This window comes from Mus caroli, unplaced genomic scaffold (assembly GCF_978045245.1).
Source record: "Mus caroli unplaced genomic scaffold, Mus_caroli_1 scaffold_11, whole genome shotgun sequence".
In the NCBI taxonomy this organism is placed as follows: domain Eukaryota; kingdom Metazoa; phylum Chordata; class Mammalia; order Rodentia; family Muridae; genus Mus; species Mus caroli.
The window spans coordinates 62,825,075-62,847,364 of NW_028227266.1; the positions used below are offsets into that span (position 1 = coordinate 62,825,075).

General features: G+C 44.9%; 1 protein-coding gene across 1 annotated transcript in view; it reads right to left on the reverse strand.

Moving 5' to 3' along the window:
* The window catches only part of Map2k1 (mitogen-activated protein kinase kinase 1), a 62,928-nt gene that overhangs the window by 17,970 nt on the left and 22,668 nt on the right, over window positions 1-22,290 (reverse strand). Inside the window, exons 2-5 of the mRNA XM_021171980.3 lie at window positions 8,951-9,161; window positions 7,573-7,719; window positions 1,770-1,847; window positions 1,096-1,147 (exon numbers count right to left, since the gene is read on the reverse strand). Coding sequence (XP_021027639.1) covers window positions 1,096-1,147; window positions 1,770-1,847; window positions 7,573-7,719; window positions 8,951-9,161 — 488 coding nt within the window. The remainder of the gene's footprint in view (window positions 1-1,095; window positions 1,148-1,769; window positions 1,848-7,572; window positions 7,720-8,950; window positions 9,162-22,290) is intronic.

The following is a 22,290-nucleotide window of genomic DNA, read 5'->3' on the forward strand; positions in this document are numbered from 1 at the left end:
CCTTCTCCTCAACACTTATTAACAAATTTCCTCATTACTATAATCTTCTTCTGAAACGCCAAATAGTTTTGCTTGGGTATCAATCTATGTGACCAACAGTGAGCATGTAACCTACGGTGACCAACCACAAGCACATTAATGCCCTGGCACAACAGACCTATTAAAAGCCCATCAGAGGGCCAAGCACTGGTGTGGACAGGGGAGAGAAGGTGAAGCTTTACCTGGGATTGAGCACATCCAGAACCTGCTGTGTAAGTGGCTGGTGAGGTCTATGCTGCCCTCACTAAAGAGAATCTGCCTGAAAAGAAAGCCTTACAAAAAGAGGGGCTTCAGGGCAGCCAGAGCTGCACAGAGAAACCCTGTCTCAAAAAACAAGCAAGGCTGGAAAGACGGCTCAGTGGTTAAGAGCACTGACTGCTCTTTCAGAGGTCCTGAGTTCAATTCCCAGATGGTGGCTCACAACCATCTGGAATGGGATCTGATGCCCTCTTCTGGTGTGTCTGAAGACAGCTATGGTATATTCATATACATAAAATAGATAATTCTTTTAAAACAACAAAACAAAGACTACATCAGCAAATGTACATGATGTGTATGCCTTTAATCGCAGCATTTAGGAGGCAGAGGCAGGCGGGTCTCTGAGTTCTCAGGCCAAGCTGGTCTACATAGTTAGCTCCAGGTCTGCCAGGGTTACATAATAAGATCCTTGTCTTACAATAAAGGACACTTTATACAGGATCATTCTATATCGCTCTGGCTGCTTTAAATGCACAGAGATACACCTACCCCTGCCTCCCAAGGCATGCACGCACCACTATGCCCAGTTGAGTAAAGGGCTTTCATTCCAAAACAAAACTAAACACCCTTTTTTGTTGTTGTTGTTGTTTTTTCCAGACAGGGTTTCTCTGTATAGTTCTGTCCTGGAACTCACTCTGTAGACCAGGCTGGCCTTGAACTCAGAAATTCTCCTGCCTCTGCCTCCTAAGTGCTGGGATTAAAGGCGTGAACTGCCCAGCTAAACACATTTTTAAAAGATGTGAAACCTTCAGATTTCAACTGTGATTTAGAATGAAACATCTGGCAATCCTTTCTTACCTCTGTGCATAATCTTGTGCTTCTCCCGAAGATAGGTCAGGCCTTTTATCACCTGGAGGAGAGGAAGATTAAAAAAAAAAAAAGTAAACTGAAATGGGACTGGCTTAGAAAAACAATGGCTCTTCTTACACATTTCCACTAACAACTTATCTGCCTATTAAGCAGCCACATCACTTTATAGTTCTATAAAGCACTACTGTTAGCCTAAGGTAAGAGTGGCCAATGTAAGTTTTCAAAACACTCTGTGAAAGATTGTTTTCTAAACCCCCAACTTTAAAGACCTTTTCTTGCCTCTAACAAAGATACCTTGCCCTGTTTTTCAGACACAGGTTTTAACCTACAGTCAAGGCTGAGGATTTAGCTCAATGGGTAAAGTGCTTGCCTTGCAGGAGTAAGAGCCACATGGATCCCCAGCACAGAATAAAACTGGGTGTGGGGTGCACATCTGCCATCCCAGCAGTAGGGAAGCAGCAGGGGCAGAAATACAGATGTTTAAGGTCATCCTCCATGGGAAATGCTCTAGCAAGCTCATTTCTGAAATAAACTCCTTCACTGACTCACCTTCCTCTCTTACCTATTTTCTCTCAATTCGTCACTCTAGAACAGAAACTCAGAGCAATGCTAACTTTTTCTAAAATTTGTTACTCTGGAAAAAAACTCTACTATATACTCACAGCAATGCTAACTTTTCCTAAAATTTGCTCAGGAATTCTTCCAGCTTTCTTCAGAACTTGATCCAAGGACCCACCATCCTAAGAACAAGAATATCATACCAGTTAGTGACAACATTTCTATCACCTCAACTATTAAAATCCAAAAAGAATGTAAGTTTCACATGCAACACATCGGTTTAACGAATTATTATCCTTCAGTTTCATCCAGCTATCAAAGAACTTGGGCAGGCTTCAAACAATCAAACAAAATCCTGTGAGCTTCTTTAAACAAATGACTTATATACAGTGGTCATGAAAAAAGTTTTGCTTTACACTGACAGCATAAGATAGCGTCAGCTGTGCAGGCTCTATAGTCAACCTGCTAAAAGTTTAAACACTAACTCTGTCCCTTACTATCTAGTGTACTTCTAAACAGGTTCTGCAACTTGCAATTGCTGTGAATAATTATAAGGTCACTATTATAATCATGGGCTGTTACATGGATTAAACAAATTAATATACATGAAGCACAGTAAAAACTTGATACATTAGTTAGCTATGAGGGACCAGCACCATGGCCCAGTGGGTAAAAGCCTGACAACCTAAGTCCAGGGCCCAGAACCCACAGTGGACAGAGAAAAACAATTCACAAAAGCTGTCATTTGTCCTCCACGTGTGTGCACATGTGCATGCTCTACACACACACACACACACACACATTTTTACAATTTAAATGAGGTCTTGGAAGAGACGGTTCAACCATCTCAGAGTACTTGTTCCTACAGAGGACCCTGGTTTGGCTCTTAGAACCCACATTTGAGTACTGGGAACCAAACCTGGGTCCTCTGAAAAAGCAGCAAATGTTCTAAAAGTCTGAGGGGAGGGGAGAGGAGGGGAGGGGAGGGGAGGGGAGGGGAGGGGAGGGGAGGGGAGGGGAGGGGAGAGGGAAGAGGAAGGGGAAGGGGGAGGGGGAGGGGGAGGGGGAGGGGGAGGGGGAGGGGAAGGAGTTTCTCAATCAAGCAAAGGAAGGAGCAAGGAAAGAAATGGACAGAATATTTCAGCAAAACTGAAAGCCAAGACACTAAAAAGCCAAGCGTCACACTCTGGGATACTGTGCAGTCACCGGGACAGACACGGCTAGAAATGCCCAGCTGTGGTCAAGGCCAAACCTAGAAAACTTCTCTTACTTCTTAAGAGAGTAAGAGTAAAAGTGTTGACTATGTAATATGAGGACCTGAGTTCAAATCACCAGCATGCATATAAAAAGCCAGGCGTGGCTGTGTGCACACTTGTAACCCCAACACTGTTCAGGGAAGAGACAGGAGATCATTGGGGCTTGCTGGCTACCAGTTTAGCTCCTGGCTCATAGTGAGACCCTGTCTCAAAGGCAGAAAGTTAAGAGTAATATAGCAAATGACTTCTGACCATGATGAATACTGTAGCATCATGTTGTGGGTGAGCCAACCAAGTAGAGTAGAGAATTCTGGACCTCAATCTAGAACTTCACTATGGCAGAGTCTCTAGGGAGTGGAAGCATGGAGACAGAGGGCGAACACCCTTTATACATACACTTACTTTCCTTTATTTAGCTGTGACCATGCTGAGCTCATGCCATCAAACTGGTCCTGTGATTTGGCTGCCTTCAGTGCTACAGGCCCCTTTGGTCTAAGTAAGGATAATACCGTACCCCAGAAACCCCTTCCCCAAGTCAGCAGGCTCCTACAAAAGCCATGCATCTCTCAGTTTCCTTCACCAATGGGGGAAAAACACAGAAAACTAACAAGCTACTTCTAATTTGCCTCTAGCAGAATCTGCTTCAGCTTAGTTTGAATGGCTTTGCCTAGTCAAGAAAGGACTGTATAAAACAAGGTGACAAAGCTGCTCTGTGAAACTGGATTCAAATAGAGCAGAAAGAACCAGGTGGTTCTCATGTTTCTTTCTCCATTTAGGCAACAAATAGAACTGCCTTTCTAACGACAGTAACCATGGCAAAGGACAGAAGGCAACCCAGCTACCTTAATACATATGACCTTCCCACAGGGTTGCTAAGGAAAGTATTTCTATTTTACCATGGGTCCATGAAGACATGCAGGGCTGATCAGACTAGGTTAGAAATGGCCAGCTGTGGCCGAGTTTCCATCTAGAAAACTGACACTTGATAGAGGCAGAAGTGAAGGAATCTGCTCCTGGTGTTTTAAGATGAGAACATGAGCTGAGAGAGAGGAAGGAAAGGAGGGAAAGAGAGACGGAGAAGGAGAGAGTGAACACTCTGAGTGTACACTGCATACTCTCCTAGTTTAAAAAAAAAAAGAAAGAAAGAAAAGCTATTAAAAAGAAGCCAAAATGACTCCTTCCCTTTACCCTTGAGAGTGGCAAGTCTAGAGGGAGAACAATGAGCTCACAAGATGCCAGGAGCACAAGCTAGTCAGGACTGCCCAGCCCCCTGCAACCAGCCCTGCAGCACTCTAGTTCTGCTTCCCTGTTGCCAAGAACTTGCGATCACCGACTACCACTGCTGACATGGTGCTTATTTTTAGAAGCCAATTATTAACTAAGTCAATGGTACTTTTGTGATGATTCTCTATAGAAGAGACAAATGCTTTATGAAAATAATAGCTCAAAAGCTTTTACTCCTGCCTCAAAACCATCAACTCCAACTCCCTTCTCCCTGGTTGCTCAGCTACCAACTGAGCAGAAAGCCTCCTCTCTGCAGACAAGAGCATTCCGTTCTGGCGAGGGAGCATCCTTTTTGCGTGGCTCTCAAAATTCAGACTTATTTCTAGGGGAGTTGAATCCCTGGCTGGGTGCTTCAGAAAATGGACAGTGCATGCTGGTGACACAAACTGACTTTAAAATGCATCTCAAAACCTATTTGAGCAGTAGATAGATGGACAATAGTCAATGAAGCAAATATGGCGAGATGCTAGTTGCAGAACTGAGGTGATAGTTACTGTACGATGTAAAATTCCTTGAGCTTTCTATATGCTTGGAATCTAATCACCTGCTGGAATTGCATGTTAATGACATAGAATGTCAAACAGACTGTGGCAGTGGGGACCAATCAAAACCTTTTTGAAGCCGGGATGTGACTACAGGGCAGAGTTCTTCACATGACCCCACCCTGGAGGCAAGTGGCAGCCAGTTTTTGCAGTAAGGGGCTCTGATGTAGGAGGGCCTGGCAGAGACCCAAGTCTGGGAAAGACTCTCGTGGCTCTTATGGCTGCATGGACTTCTAAAAACAGCTACTTGCAACAGAGTCCTGTTAGACCTTCAGGACAGGATGAGTTCCTCTCTAGTATAGAAACACTGGTCCATGACTGGGGGTGTCGCTCAGTGGTACCCAGCATAGGCAAAGCACTGAGCTACAAAGAGAAAAAAACTAACAAAATAAAACAAAAGTAGGAAAAGATACTGTTCGTTATTAGAGCAGGTGAAGCAAGGCCTTGTTGCTGCTTCCGAGGCTTAGTTAGCTCTCTCCTTCCAAGCCCCAGTCCAGACCATTAGACCCATTATCAATGTTTGGCCTAACTTTAGCCCCTCAAGTAAGCTTCCAGGAGTGCAGCCCCATTCACCACAAACCACCTCTTTGATCCCATATTAGCGGGAGACATTTGGGCGCATGGAACTAGCAGGTACCTAGAACTTGTGATCCTTCAGCAGAGTGGGCTTGAAACAGCATACCTGGTGCTCAGCAGCTTTGACGGCTAACGTGAGCTCATGTAGAGCACAACAAATGTTGAAGGGACCAGATTATTGTGGGTGATGTTACCTCTTGGCTGGTGGTCCTAGGTGCTATAAGAAAGCAGGCTGAAGAAGCCATGAGGAGCAAGCCAGTAAGCAGCACTCATCCCTGGACTCTGCGTTAGTTTCTCCCCTGACTTCTCAATAATGGAGTGTGCCCTGGGAGTTAAAAGTTGAAATAAACACTTTTCTCCCCCAGTTGCTTTTGGTCGTGGTATTTATATTTCTCATAGCAATTGAAGGCTAACTAAGATAATGGTTTTAAGTAAACACAGACTTACTGAGTGCCTGCTCTGTACCAGGATGTCAGGAATAAATGTGAACTTTCAAGACAGTGGTGGAGCTGGGACACAGCTTAGGAGTTAAGCATTTACCTACTATGCACAAGATCCTAGATACAAGAGAGGATGACAGGAACACAACATGGTGGCAAACATGACAATATCCTTATTTATATTTATGTAAGGAAAAAGACATAAATAAACAACTGATTCCCAATATTCCTATGCTATTCTATCAGCTACAAAGCTGGCAATCCTAAGCTTAAAGGATAGAAAAAGCCCAATCCCACATCTCTATGTAGTGAAGTCAACCAAGTACAGGCATTGGACTAAACAGGACTTACTAACTGCATGCAAAGTTACAGTTAAGAAGTAGCAGCAAGGGGCTGGAGAGATGGCTCAGTGGTTAAGAGCACTGACTGCCCTTCCAGAGGTCCTGAGTCCAATTCCTAGCAACCACATGGTGGCTCATAACCATCTATAACGGGATCTGATGCCTTCTTCTGGTCTGTCTGAAAACAGCTACAGTGTACTCATATACATTAAATAAATAAATAAATCCCCTTGGGGGGGGGGTTGGTTTTTTTGAGACAGCGTTTCTCTGTGTAGCCTTGGCTGTCCTGGAACTCACTCTGTAGACCAGGCTGGCCTCAAACTCAGAAATCCACCTGCCTCTGCCCCCAAGTGCTAGGATTAAAGGCATGGGCCACCACACCCAGCAAATCTATTTAAGGACAGAGAGAGAGAGAGAGAGAGAGAGAGAGAGAAAGAGATAGATTAAGTTTCTTTATGTATTAACTTCCTCACTAGGTGAGACAAAAATTGGGCTATGGGGCTAGTGAGACCGCTTAGTTAAGGTGCTTGCCTCAAAACCTCACAACCTGAGTTCGATTCCTAGGATCAAATGGTAGAAGGAAATAAAACCATCTCCCACAAGTAAACCTCCATGTGTACTCCATGGAGTGTACACACATACACACACACGCATGGGCACTCACTAAATAAATGTAGTGTCTTTTTTTTTTTTTTTTTTTTGGTTTTTCGAGACAGGGTTTCTTTGTATAGCCCTGGCTGTCCTGGAACTCACCCTGTAGACCAGGCTGGCCTCAAACTCAGAAATCCGCCTGCCTCTGCCTCCCAAGTGCTGGGATTAAAGGTGTGAGCTACCACTCCCGGCTTGTAGTGTCTTTTTAAAGGAGACTATGAGAATGTAATAAAATATTAATTTGTTTAGGATGACACTTGATTACTATATATATGCCCAATAAGCATGAGCCTTTTTATGGTCACCATCACTGGGAAGAAAAGGAAGGGCCTACAGACTAGCTCCCCCACATGTAATTGGCCCATAAACACCCACTCACTGACTTGCTCTTACCTTTTCACTAGTGTGTGTATGGGGGGGGGGGGGGGTTGCTCTCTTCAGCTCCTCCAAAAAATCCCAAGGCTGCCCTTAAAGTATATCATAAACCTTCCAAAGGCAGAGACATAGACTGGACTTAAACTGTATTAGCCAGATTTGAACTACATCAAAATCTTATAGCTATCAAAATAGGAGAAATCTAGGAAATATACTGGAGAAAAGCCCACTGGGAATTCCTGGCATCTAACACCTCTCTTTGAAGAGAAGCAGGGCTGTCATCCTGTGACTATACCAGACTCCAGTCAGGCCCCCGGGTCTCCTAGGCCTCTAGGGTGTGGAATGGGGAGGCAGGGAAGACCTGGTCACCATCCAAACCAACGATGAGGTCAGAGCCAGCCTGTTCCCAGCCCACTGCAAAGGCTGACAGCAGGCTGCTCACCATGTGCTCCATGCAGATGCTGATCTCGCCGTCGCTGTAGAAGGCCCCGTAGAAGCCCACAATGTACGGGGAGTTGCACTCGTGCAGCACCTGCAGCTCCCGGATGATCTGGTTCCGGATTGCGGGTTTGATCTCCAGGTGGATCAGCTGAAGGGAAGACGGGAGAGGAAAGCTTTTAAGAAGTGGAGTAAAGAAGAAAGTCTTTCTTCAAGATTTAAGTTCCTAAAGGTAAGAAGAGAAACAGCTTTTTGGTTTTGCTTTTTAAGGTGCTGATGACTGAACACAGAACCTTGAGCAGGCTATACAAGTACTCTACCACCAAGCTACATTCCAGCTCTCTATGATTTTGAAAAAGGAACTCACCATATTGCCCAGGTTAGCTCACTTTGTAGCTCAGTCAGGGAACTCACAATCTTACTGCATCATTCTTTCAAACACTTACTACAGCCATGAACCCCTACACTTGGAAAAATAAATTTTAAAAATTATAAATATTAATTTACCTTTGTGTGGGTGTGTAAAGTCTATGTATGTGTGTGTAAGCACGTGTGTGAATATAGGCACTCTCATGTAATGGTGCACATGTGGAGGTCAGGTGACAACCTCAGGTGTTTGTCCTCACCTTCACCTGTATATGTGTATGCTTGAGTATATGTATGCGCATCATGTGTGTGCAGAACTGCAGTTACGCATGGTTTTAAGCAGCCATGTCGGTACTATAACCAACCCAGATCCTCTGCAAGAGGATCTGCTTTTAACCGCTGATCCTTCTCTCCAGCCCCTGGACTCTGTTTTCCTGTGGCATATGCCAGGCTAGGTGGGCACGAGTTCCCACGACACTATGGAAACGCTGGGATCCCGGATACTCATACTACAAATCAAGCTATTATGTGGGATCTGGTGATGTAAACTCAAGTACTCACAGTAGTATAGCATACTTACATACTTTTACCCACTAAAGCCATTTTTAAAGCCAAGTTTCTAGAGATGAGGGAAATGTGGCCTTCTGGACACGGTTCAGTAGGGCTGTGGTGTATAAAGGCATGCAGAATTGACGTAGGGTAACCCTAATCACCCCACGGGTTCCTCCTTGACTTCAGGAACCTGATAGGATTGATTTAGCCAAAATGTCAGCTGTTGCCTAATGTGTTTCATTATTGCCCCTTGTTCTAACCAGGAGACAAGTGACAGACACATTTAAGGCAGAGGCAGGTGGATTTCTGTCAGCCTGGTCTACAAAGTGAGTTCCAGGACAGCCAGAGCTATACAGAGAAACCCTGTCTCAAAAGAAAAAAACAAACAAAAAAACAAACAAACCCTTTCTTTTACCCATTCAGACTCCTAATTGATAATTAGCTGTTTACCCAGATAAACTCACCTTTCTAGCCATAACCAGGCCAGATGGCTTGTGGGAGACCTTGAAGACCACTCCACCATTGCCAGCTCCCAGTTCGCTGATCTTCTCAAAGTCATCATCCTTCAGTTCTCCCACCTTCTGCTTCTGCGTCAGAAAGGCCTCAAGGCGCTTCCGCTGCTGCTCATCAAGCTCCAGCTCCTCCAGCTTCTTCTGCAAGGCCTCCAGGTTGGTCCTGCCCAGAGGAGGCCCAGGTCAGCACAGAGCAGCAGAACAGAGATGCTCGCTCTGCCCTGCCCTGCAGCTGTGCACTCCTGGGCCAAGCCCACAGGGGACCCAAGGAAGGTAATGCCCGAAAGAGTTCTACTGGCCAGGGCTCTGCTCATTTCAGTCATCCCTAGGGCCTCACCATCAACCTGTATGACCTCCCCGTACACACAGTGAAAGACCACGCAAGCACACAAAGAGAAGGCAGCTGTTGTCAAACCAGGAAGGGCCTTCCCTAGAACCATACTGTGTTGACAGCCTAATCTTGTAACACCCAACCTCAACAAGTATGATAAAATACATTTCTACTTAAACCACCCAACAGCCTTTTGTTAAGGTAGATGAAGAGCCCGAGGTAGCTAGTCAATATTCTTATTCTGCTAAAATATTTAGTTAAACTTCACAGTGCCCTCGTCCCTCGGTTATGAGACCCTGACATGTAAGACTGTGTGAACTGGAACTGATCAAACAAATCACTAGAGAAAACTCAAGAATGAGCGGGAGGAGTAAATGAGCCAAGGCCACACAGCTGAGTGAGCAGCAAAGCCAAGACTCAAACCTTAACATCATGCCTACTCCAAATATTCCATATTTCAAAGGAGGCAACTTTGTCTCAGACACAAGTTCATCCCCCCTGTGCAACAACCTATCTAACCTTCTTCAACAAAAGAGGAGCAACTCTCTCTGCCTCTCTGTGAGTTCATGCCAGTAAAAACTTGCTCCCCAAGGTTAGAAAGGGGATGCTGACTCATCACTTGCCTAGCTCTACAGAAACAAACTACAACTCTGACGACAGATGCCTACAGTGCTAGCACTCGGGAGACAGAGGCAAAAGGATTACCACAAGTCTCAGGCTAGCCTGGGCTAGACAGTGATACTCTATCAGAAAAAGAAGAGGGCCAGAAAGATGGCTCAGTGAGTAAAAACACTTGGCACACAAGATAGGGGCCTGAGTTCTACTTGCAGAATGGATTTAAAAGGGAGGAGATGCTGGGGTGGGGTGGCACACAGCTTTCATCCCAGCATTCAGGAAGCAGAAGCAGGTGGCTGAGTTCAACAGAGTGAGTTCCACTGGGGGAAGAAAAGAGCTGGGAGGGGAGTGGAGTAGTCACAAGTTAATTTGGCATTTTCCAAAAGAGACCAGGTCCATGGATTCCTTCCTTCCTTCTTTCCTTTCTGACTTCCATGTCCAGAGTCTAATCCCTTCCTCACCACCTAAGAAAATGACTGCTGAGCTGTGCTTTCCAGAGTCCTAGTCCCACCAGACCCGCGGGTCGGGCTGTGTGCTGTGATGGTCAGGCACACCGGAGGCCCCTGGGGGTGAAGGAGTGAGTCAGTGGCCTTAACTTAATGATCCACTAACTTGATTAACAAGTGGGACTCTGCACAAACCACCTTTCCTTGCCAGGTTTCAGATTTCTCTTCTATACATTGTAATAGTTTCATGTTTTGCATCAACAAGGCAGAGTCACACACAAGCTCATGAGAAGTCCTGAAATGCTAACCCATTCTACATAATGGTAAGGCAATCCATGCAGGACCATGGGAGCAAAAGCCAAGGCAGCACCAGCAAGACCTGTGCCTTGCCTTCCTTCCCTCCTTTAAGAATTCTTATAGCACTTTCAACATTTTTAAGTCTTTCCAGAGAATGAAAGGCAAACTAGTAGATCTGAAGATCCTGGCAGCAGCTGGACTTCTCACTGGAAAGAAACCAATCAATAAGGTGTTGCTATTCAGGGTCACCTCATCTTGTACTGAGAAGCCAGCCACAAGTCTTGTTTTTCCCTCTCAAGGTGAAATGCTTCAAGCAAAGGAAACAAGAAGAGAGGTCCTTACTGCTGACCCACACCACAAATCCACAAAGCTCAGAGGACAAAAACCTGCCTCTTTTGGAACCATTATTTTTAACTAAAATCACCAAAAATGACACTGGAAATTAAAAAAACAAAACTAGAGCTCCAACAGTCTGTCTGTCTGTCTCCCCGCCCCCCCCCCCTCACACACACACACACACACACACACACACACAGCCCTCCTTCTCTCCAGAGACCAGCTGTGATCCACTCAAACTCCCTCAAGTGCAAAAACAGCACAGTGAAATGTGAATTCTGCACCATGGCTGTCTAACAGTAAACACAAGTTCAAGGAGATACAAGAAAATTATGGGCTTGAATACACAGAAAAACAAGGGTTGTCACTTGGAGTCTGGAAACATCAGAAGCACCATGAAAGAATGATCCTCTGGGGAAGACCGCTGGCTCTTCCCTCTCCCTCCAGGACCTGCTAAGCCTAATTATAATTACACTGCCACACTGGGGGTCTTGTGGTTTAACAGTGGACCTTAAGCACATCAAATGGATTTAATCCTCATTGTACAGAACAGGAAACTGAGGCTTAGAGAGGACAAGGTGGCAGGTCTCCTGGCTCTCAGAACTCTTTTCTTCTTTTTAAAGACCCCACCCACCCAAAACAGGATCTCACTTGTAACCCTAGCAGTCCAGAACTCCCGGAACTCATTATGTAGACCAGGCTGTCCTGAAACTCATCCCAAGTGCTGGGGTTAAAGGCATGTGCCACTGCAGCCAGCTTATTTTAAGTATGTTTTGAGACAGAACCTCAGGTAGCTCAGTTGGCCCTGAATTCATTATGTGGTGGCAAGGCTGGACTTGAATTCCTAATCTTCCTACCTATACCTCCCTAGTGCTGGAATTACAGACAAGCATGACCATGTCAGGCACACACTTTCAAGATCTCTCACACTTCTCTCGATAGCTACTGAACTTAGAAGCTGGTCTAAGGATTATAGGACGTGGAGTTATACATTGCCTAGACAAAAGAACTATGTGGTCCTCAAGCTTCCAAACACAAACCATAGGTGCATGCCAACACAGCCAGCTTGATAGGTGGCAGGCTCTGTCTTGCTAAGAGAGTACACTAAAGAGAGGGCAGAGGGCCAGGCATGGTAGTGCACGCCTTTAATCCCAGCACTTGGGAGGCAGAGGCAGGCGGATTTCTGAGTTCGAGGCCAGCCTGGTAGTCTACAAAGTGAGTTCCAGGACAGCCAGGGCTACACAGAGAAACCTTGTCTTGAAAAAAACAAAAAAATAAAAAAAGAACAGCGGAGAGGTGGCTCACCAGTTATAAGCACTCTCTGTTCTTACAGAGGGCTGGAGTTTGTCTCACAGCCACCTGTAAGTCCTTTTCTGACTTTTTTTTTTTTTTTTTTTTTTTTTGGTTTTCCGAGACAGGGTTTCTCTGTATAGTCCTGGCTGTCCTGGAACTCACTTTGTAGACCAGGCTGGCCTCGAACTCAGAAATCCGCCCGCCTCTGCCTCCCAAGTGCTGGGATTAAAGGCGTGCGCCACCACACCCGGCCTTTTCTGACTTTTTATGCCTGCCCCAAAGAGTTTTTTAAATTTAAGTATTTTATTTGGATGTGTGAATGTTTTGCCTGGATGTATGCATGTGCACCATGTACATGCCTAGTGCCCAAAGGTTTCCCCTAATTCTCACAGAAGGCCTAGGTCAGAAATGGTTTTTTGTAACCAAGATCTACTAGTCTTGTAGAGATTAGAGATTTGTACTGAACTAAGGAACAGGACTAAGAAGATAAACAGATAAGGAAGAATGGGCGGCCAGGTGTGGTGCTTACACTATAATCCTAGGAGGCAAAGGTCAATGACTCTCCAGAGTTTCAAGCTAGCCTAGGCTACAGAGTACAACCCAGTCTCAGAGAGAAAAGGGAGGAAAGGGGACTGACTTACTAGCATAAGTTATTCTGCAGACAATGACGACAAATAAGATAATCAGCAGGGAAAGGTGACATGTGTCTTTATCCTAGTACTCAGCATGCAGCTCTGTGGATTTAAGGTCAGCTAGTCTACAAAGCAAGCCAACCAGGGGTACAAAGTGAGACCTTGTTTATAAAAGAAAATATTGTGATATATATATATATATATATATATATATGTGTGTGTGTGTGTGTGTGTGTGTGTGTGTGTGAATGAAAGAGTAAGTGTTAAGAAATATTGCTTAAAAGAAAAAAATGTCAGCCAAGTATTGCTGGCGCACGCCTTTAGTCCCAGCACTTGGCAGACAGAGGCAGGTGAATCTCTGTGAGTTCAACATCAGCCTGGGCTATACAAAGAAACCCTACTGTGAAAAACCTAAAGAAAAAGAAAAGAAAAAATGTCACTTAGAACAAATGTTTATCTTCCTTTGCAATCAGATAGCTTCCAAGTCAATAAACAAACCTTTATAAAAGCCAAGGAAATAGATTTAATTAAAAAGAAATCACTAAAACTCATATTCCTATCCTCCTAAACAAAGATGACAAAAATGTACCCCTGGGAATCCAGTAGGACTCTGTAATCACACAAATTACCTTCCAGCCGGACGTGGTGGCGCACGTCTTTAATCCCACCACTTGGGAGGCAGAGGCAGGCGGATTTCTGATCGAGGCCAGCCTGGTCTACAAAGTAAGTTCCAGGACAGCCAGGGCTACACAGAGAAACCCTGTCTCATAAAAAAAAAAAAAAAAAAAAATTACCTTCCCACAGTGTTTTTTCAGCCAGTCACACTAAGGCACACACACCCCCTGGAGTGATGGAACCACCCACTCCATACACAGGCTGATCCCAATACTGAACAACATCCTGAATCAGAGGGTGGTGGTGTGCTGCTGCCTGAATGCAGTAAGAGCACTTCTAACTCTACCGGGGTGGACAACAGTAACAATGAAATAACTCCTGAATGGTCACTTTTCTACACAGCACAGGAAGGAATTAAAAGTTTGGGGAGAGGGGAAACATCAACCATGAATGGCAAAAAGACCAACAATAATCTGATAAAAAGTAGAATTTAGATACAAAGATGGGTGTCTCAAATACTAGAGCATGGCATGCATGTTATTTTACTTGAGACCAGGGACAAGTACGGAACTCTTCCATGGTAGGAGTCTGGAACGTCAAACTTTGACTCTCCCTTCAAACAATGATGAAGAAAGAATTCCTATCTTTCAGACAAACGTCCCTAGTTCATCCCTGATACCAGGTACTTTCCTATTATAGTGACTTATTCCCATGGGTAAAGGGATAAAGGTTTTGTAAGCTGTGAGGAGGAACTCCCAGGCTGACATACTCTGAGGGATGTGGGGAAGAGGAAGAACATGGCCGAGACAAGCTCACTGGGAGAAGCAGAAGCAGTAAAAATAGTGGAAGCCACACAGGCAAGAAGGGTAGTCGGGAAGGCCCAGGACGGTAAAAGCAAAAAGAGCCTAACTGCAGCCCAGATGGAAACTCAGATGAACACATCCTCTTCCTCAGGGTTAGGGTTACAGATGGTGTGTGCAGCCATGTTGGTGCTGGGAATCAAGCTGCCAGTGTGCTAAAACTGCTGAGCCATCTGTCCAGCCCCCAGTTTTGGGTTTGTTTGTTTGTTTGTTTGTTTTGGGGGGCGTGGGGGAAAGGAGGGGAAGGCTTTTCTATGTAACCCATGTTTGCCTAGAATTCATGCAGTACACCACCACTCCTGGCACACACAGCTGTTCAATTAGGGAGAAGGTGAAAACACAATGTGACCACAATCCTAGACTGCATAATACAGTAGCAGACAATCAAGTTCCCAAGGAGAAAGGTGTGATGGTTTGTATATGCTCGGCCCAGGGAGTGGCACTGTTCGGAAGGGTAGCCTTGTTGGAGTAAGTGTGTCACTGGGGGTGTGAGCTTTAAGATCATCAGCCTAGATAGATGCCTGGAAAGCCAGTCTTTCACTAGCAGTCTTCAGATGAAGATGTAGAATTCTCAGCTCTGCCTGCACCATGCCTGCCTGGATGCTGCCATGCTCCCACCTTGATGATTATGGACTGAACCTCTGAACCTGTAAGCCAGCCCCAATTAAATGTTGTCCTTATAAGAGTTGCCTTGGTCATGGTGTCTGTTCACAGCAGTAAAACCCTAACTAAGACAAAAGGTCTAATACACCCGAGCTCAGAAGCAGACTGAGGAGACAAGAAACACATCTATCTCTAGGCACAATCTGTCTCTAGGATGGAATGTGCTGAGTTGGTAAAGTGCTTGCTTAGCACGCATGAAGTCTTGGGTCAAGTACCTGGAGACAGGAGGAGCAGGTGTTAAAGGTTGTCCTTCTCAGACAGTTCAAGACCAGCCTGGGCTATGAGAGACACTGTCTCCCAACAAAGCAAAGCAAAGCAAAGCAAAGCAAAGCAAAGCAAAGCAAAGCAAAACAAACAAAAAATAACAAAAAACAGGGCTGAAGAAAAGGCTCAGCATTTAAGAGCACTTGATGCTCTTCTGGAGGACTTGAGTTCAGTTCCCAGAACCCCCTTGGGTAGCTCCTGTCTGTAATCCAGCTCCAAGGGATCCCACATCCTCTTCTAGCCTTTATGGACACCTGTATCTCATTGCACACCTCACAAAGACAGACAGACTAGCCGGGTGTGGTGGCGCACGCCTTTAATCCCAGCACTCGGGAGACAGAGGCAGGTGGATTTCTGAGTTCAAGGCCAGCCTGGTCTACAAAGTGAGTTCAAGGACAGCCAGGGCTAAACAGAAAAACCCTGTCTCGAAAAACCAAAAAAAAAAAACAAAACAGACAAACAGACACATGCACTCGCACACACATACACACACACACATAAATATTAAAAGCCAAAATTAAATAAAACTAAGATGCATGTCCAATTGTGGTCCACTTTGAGCAGTCTTCAATTCTCTCTCTGTATTCTCCCTTACACACAGGAGCATGTTTATTACTAAGAAACCATTCTCTCAACCTAAAGCACACATAGAAAGAGTCACAAGTCTCACCCGAAGGACAAATCGCCTCTGACAAACAGTCTCAACCAGCTCACTCACTATTAGGACCAGCAGTCCAAATGTGATTGCTTAGATACTGGATTTCTTCAACTATGGGTGGAAAACTATGTCAGGCCTCCAAGCTAACAGCAGCCAGCCTAACAGAGTAAAACCTACCTGGAAGAAGTAACACTTGGGACCCAGAAAAACTTAGTTATTAAAATCAAACTGGCAAGCTGCATATGGTAGCATATGCTTTTAATCTGAGCACTTGGGAGGTAGAAGCAGACAATCTCTGAATTTAGGTCAACCTGGTCTAAACAGTGACTTCCAGGACAACCAGAGTTATGTGGAGAGACCCTGTCTCACCTGCCCTCCCCCAAACAAAGAAAAAAAGAAATCAAACTAGCAAAGAAAACCAACAACAAACAAGCCTCATGTTAGCTGAGCTCCAGTACAGCTCAGAGGTGAAAGAAAACTTAAAGGCTCTTTGGAAAGTCAGTTGGATGGTGCTTTGCTGGGGCACACACGTGAAAGAACATTTAGCTGAAGTGGACACAGTGAAAGACTACGATAAACTGGAGAAGGAATGTTTCTCGGAAGCAAACACAGGAGAGAGGATGTTCTGATAGAGCAAGGACGAGAAAGGACACACGATGGAAGAGTCTCTGCTAACGACACCATGTACTGGCCTGCCTTACACTGCATAGTTGAACTGCATTAGTTGGGACTCTATAGAGAGAAATGCACCAAAAAACTTCTGGTGCTGTGCCATGGCTTTTTTGCAGCTTCTGAGGACTTGGGCTGATTGGCAGAGTTTTGTCTTGCTAAGGCAAGACCAGTGGAGGACACATGACGTTTGGAGAGAGTATAAAAAGGACAGTGATGGAGGCTGAGCTAGGCCTGCTTATAAAGCTAGCTGTGCAGTGCTTGTAGGTCTCTCGTCTTCGCTGATCTTCACTGATCTCCTGGTGTTCCTGTTGGTCCCTCCTGCTGACTGGAGCCTGGGCTGAGGCCTGGCTGTCTTTGTTAGGTCATGGCACTGCTGATGTATCTGTGAAGGGTTTGCAAGTGGATTGAGCTGCCACTGCCTGCTAACCTGTGAACTGAACTGCTGATTTCAGGACAACACAGACAAGAGTTGCTCCAAAGAACCTTTCTAAACAGGTCCACTTCCCCCGTATCCCTTCTTTTCTACTACTTCTGGTGGGTTACAAGGAGGTTAAAGCATTTAAGAACCATAATTAAAAATAGGCGTTTGAAAAAATTAAAGTTACAGGATCCTATCAACACAGAAAGGATCTTGAACTCTTCGATCATCTGGCATCCACCTACCAAGTGTTGGAATTAGAGGTGTGCGCCATACCTGACTATAGTGTATTTTATATACATGGGGTTATAATATATACTTTATTCTTCAATAATAAACTTTTTTTATTTCAGGGTTTTTTTCTGATTTTTTGTTTGTTTTTGCTTCTTTTGTTTTGTTTGCAATACAATCTCACTCTATAACCTAGGCTGGCTTAAAATTTACTGTGTAGTCCATGCTAGCCTCAAACTCATGGCAATCCTTCTGCCTCAGCCTCCAGAGTGCTGGTATAAAAGCAAATTCTGAAGTAAGAAAATAAAGTGAATTTTGTATTGAGAGCTGCCAGGTCCAGTAGGACGCAGCCTAAGTTACAGAGCAGTGAACTCAGACACAGAGGGAAAGCAAAGAGCACAGTACCCAGTGAACAATGACGATGATATGGGACAGACTGAAGTCAGCTGGCACAACTGTGTGACCACCTGGACAGGAAAGAAAGAAAGGGTAACAGTGACACTAGATTTCTGGCAATGAGGAGGAGACACCTTTGTGGTAGGGGGTTGTATAGTGAGCAACTTGGCTGGACTCTGTGGGAGGCAGCTTATATAAATCCATGCAATTCCTGGGTAACAGGTGTGTCTGTTCTTCACAGTATGGCCTACTGATTTATGCTGAGGTGACTCAGGGTGGGTCCCTAGGCAGTCTACTGAAGAGATAACAAGGGAGAAGGGTTGGCCAGAGCAGAAAGGCCAAACATTCAGCCAGTAAACTAGGCTCTTAAATAAGTGCTATCAACAAAACTTGCAGACAATGCAGGAGGATGGAGACTGAATGTGACCACAGCACCAGTGATGAAGCTAACCCTGCAAGGAGCTCCAGACACTGAGACTCAGATGAACTTTCCTGGTAAATAATAATCTGTGCACATTGTACATCAGTGTGCCAAAGAGTAATGTGCCCCATGGACACAAGCAGAAGACACTAGCAGCTGACCTTTCTGCAGCTCTCCCAGGCCTGACTTTGTGTCTCTTCTTTTGGTTGATCTTGATTATTATAATTTTGATGCAGTAAAATTGTAATTAGAACAGCAATCAGTAACTTTCTACATTCTATAATTAGCAAATTCTGAAACCTGAGAAGGTAAAGAGAACCCTGAATTTGTAGTCACTTCATCTGAAGTACAAGTAGCCTGGGAACTCCCAAGCTTCCAGCCAGTGTCTAAAATAAGATCAGTCTTGAAAAAGACTGTGCCCTTAACCAGTCAAGTGCTGCCTAAATCTGTATAGTCTCCAAAGTTACCATAGGGACAAGAGGATTCTGAATCTACTATCAGGACTATCTACTTCTAAGATCTGCAAGCTTACAAGTAGAGTGTCAGTCACACTACGGGTCTAACAAGGCAGGCCAGGAATTTGCAACAAAGGTCTTAAGCAAAAGATGAAAGAGGAAGCCAAAGAAGGTAAAGACTGACTCTGCTGGCATCTGGTTAGAACAGAAGCTCTCTGACAGTAAGCAGGAGAACAATCTTGCCCTGTGGGATGGGGACTGCTATGTGGCCATTTACAGAGAATGGGTAGGAATGTGTTCTGAATTAATATAAGGTAAATGCATTGGAGAGGTGACTTTCCAGAAGCTGTACACTTGTCTAGAACTCACTCTGTGGACCAGGCTGGCCTCGAACTCAGAAATCCACCTGCCTCTGCCTCCCGAGTGCTGGGATTAAAGGTGTGCACCGCCACCGCCCAGCAAGTCTAACTTCTTAGATTCTAAATTACAACCAGGGTAGATTCTCAGAGGTAATAAAAGACCTAGCTCAGCATGGTAGCACAGGCCTTATAGTCCCAGCACTCAGGAGTCAGAGGCAGGTGGATCTACGTGAGTTCAAGGCCAGCCTGATCTACAGAGTTCATTCCAGGACAGCTAAGGCTACACAGAGAAACCTTCTCTCAAAAAACAAAAAGCAGGCTAGTGAGATGGCTCAGTGACTGCTCTTCTGAAGATCCTGAGTTCAAATCCCAGCAATCACATGGTAGCTGTAATTACCACCCATAATGAGATCTGACGCCCTCTTCTTGTGTGTCAGAAGACAGTTACAGTGTCCTTATGTATAATAAATCTTTGGGCTGGAGCGAACAGAGGTCCTAAAATTCAATTTCCAACAACCACATGAAGGCTAAGAACCATCTGTACAGCTACAGTGTACTCACATACATAAACTAAATAAATAAATATTTTTTTAAAAAAAGAAAGCAAAAAGCAAGCAAAGGAACAAACAAAAAAGAGCAATAGGGAGGTGAGAATGCACCAGTGACTGAAGTTACAAAGCAAAAGACGGAACAGGAACAGTCCACTACACGTTAACCTTGAGATATTAGTTGTGCAAAGAATGGGCAACTCCAAATTCAGCACGACTTGCATTCTCCGGCCGTGGCTATTGTGGGTCTGCTTAGCTTCAGGAGAACCACATCTAGAGCAGAGGTGAAAAAAAAGACCTGTCCTCTGTAATCTTCCTCTCGCCTCTCACAGCTCCCACTTCCTTTTCTTCCAAGGAGCAGGGCTCTCATTCACCCACTGGTTTGCCACATCCTGCCTCTCTGCTACTTCCTGGGAGACGCCTGGCTATTCTGAGGAGTATTAACTCTTTCAGGCCTTATAAATTTTGAACTGCCGCATGAGAAAAATGATGAATAGGAAAGAAAACCAGTCCAAGCAACACAATTGTTTAGGGTAGTGTTGTTTTGTTTTTGAGACAGGGCTTGCTATGTAGACCAGGCTGGCCTAGAACTCTCAACCTATCTGCCTCAACTCCCTGACTGCTGAGATAATAAGAGTGTGTCCCACCAAGTCTGGTAAAGAAAGTTTGATTTGTTATTGTTGTTTTGGTTAGGGTTTTGGGTTTTTTTTTTTCTTTTTTGGGGAGTGGGAGTGGGGGGATCTTGTTCATTTTTTTGGTTTTCGAGACAGGGTTTCTCTGTGTAGCCCTGACTGTCCTAGAACTGGCTCTATAGACCAGGCTGGCCTCCAACTCAGAGAGATTCACCTCCCTCTGCTTCCTGCGTGCTGGGATTAAAGGCTTGAGAGCCACCACCGCCTGGTTTAAAAGAAATTTTTTTGAATCAAGAACTCTAGATCTAAATCTAGGCTGGGGCCTCTAGTAGGAACAAAAATCTACCCTTATTCATTTTTTAATTAAATAGATCATAGAACTTTCTCTTTCTTAAGAAAGAAGTGAAGGGCAGGCAGTGGGCCCCAAAAGAAATCAGGAGCCCTGCTCTCAGAGAAACCAGGAGCCCTGGGTCTCCTTGAGATTTTCACTAAATCCCAGTCCCAGGTAAGCTGCTCAGCCTCTCTGGCCTCAATCTCTTCAAGTGCATACACAGGAAGGAAGGCAAACCATCATGAGTGTTCCCACCACTAACACTTTAAAGCAGACATCCGTACTCAGTGGTGAAGAATGTAAAGGGCAATGAGAAAAAGAGGATTCCTTTACTTCTGGACCCAGAATATGCCTGGCTCAGAGAGTTAACCTTACCAGTCTCAGTTTATTAAGGGGTAGGAGGCTTGGTGGCTAGAACTACAGCCACCTAAATGAAATTAAGCTGGTACTAAGTGAATGTTGCTGAGGTGTGATCTATCCACAGAGTTAAGCAACTTACTAGCAGCATGAAATCACATTACCAAAACTGTGTTGTTGCAAAAACTTAACTTTCCCTCAGCTGTGATTTGAAGAGAGGGTGCAGAGCTGAGAATACTTTGTCTGTGGCCATCTGTCCTATCCTAGTCTCCAGAGAGGCATGAGGGGGAGTGTGAAAAGCCACCAGGTGCCGTGTAAATTCAGTCACCAATGTCACATATCCATCATGAGCCCAGCATTTACAGGTTGCTAGGGATAAGCAGAAAGCATGGCATTATAAAAAGGCTAGCCAATCCATCCAAGCCTTCCAGGCTTTCCCTGAGCCTCCCTCCATGCCAGGCACAGGGCTGAGGACACAGCAGAAAATAGTGTAGATGTCCATACCAGTACATGCTTGTTAAATGTTTCCCCCTCTGGGCTGGGAAGGAGCTGTCTGCTGTAGAGCAGCAAAGAGAACTGCAGGCCCTTTCCAGTGGCCTGTATGACATGCATAAGTCCTGTAACAAAAACTGCTTCCCTGGGCTGGAGAGATGGCTCAGTGATTAATACTGACTGCTCTTCCAGAGGTCCTGAGTTCATTTCCCAGCAACCACATGGTGACTCACAACCATCTGTAATGGGGACCAATGCCCACTTCTGGTGTGTCTGAAGATAGCTACAGTGTACTCACATACATTAAATAAGTAAGTAAATAAATAAATAATTCAATTAAAAACAAAAAACAAACCTGTTTTCCTGTCCATCAAGTAGAAACAGCACCAGCATGCCATAGGATTTCACAAGGGAATAAACAAACATGACAACAAGAGCAAGCACACTGAGCCTAACAGCACAAATGCTAAATAAGCCAAAATAACCAAGTGCTAAAGTCAAAGTTGAACATCACAGAAGCTAGCAGAGCTGTTCCTGCATCAGCACAACTTCCAAATCAGATCCCAGGTACTTCAGCCCCAAAGACCCAAGTGTGAAAGGTGTAGCCTCACCCAGTGATACTACTGGCAGGAGATGGGGGTGGGGTGGGGAGGACAGCTAGGTACAAACCCATGTCACCTTTTCTCTTTTGTATTTTTGGTAACGAAGAGAATAATTTTACTCTGTCATGTGCCACCATCTCCATGTACTGTCTCCCCAAGGCCCAAAATAGCAGCAATCAATGGAATGGAACCTCAACACGTAAGCCTCTCTCCGTCCTTCTCTCCTCCCTCCTCTCCCTGCTTCCTTCTCCCTCTTTTCTCTTTCTCCTGTTGTAGGAGGAGGGGTCAGCCCAGGCTGACCTCAATCTCTCAGCTCTTCTGACTCCTGAAGACCCACTCTCCTTTTTTCTCTATGAGCTGATTTCCTC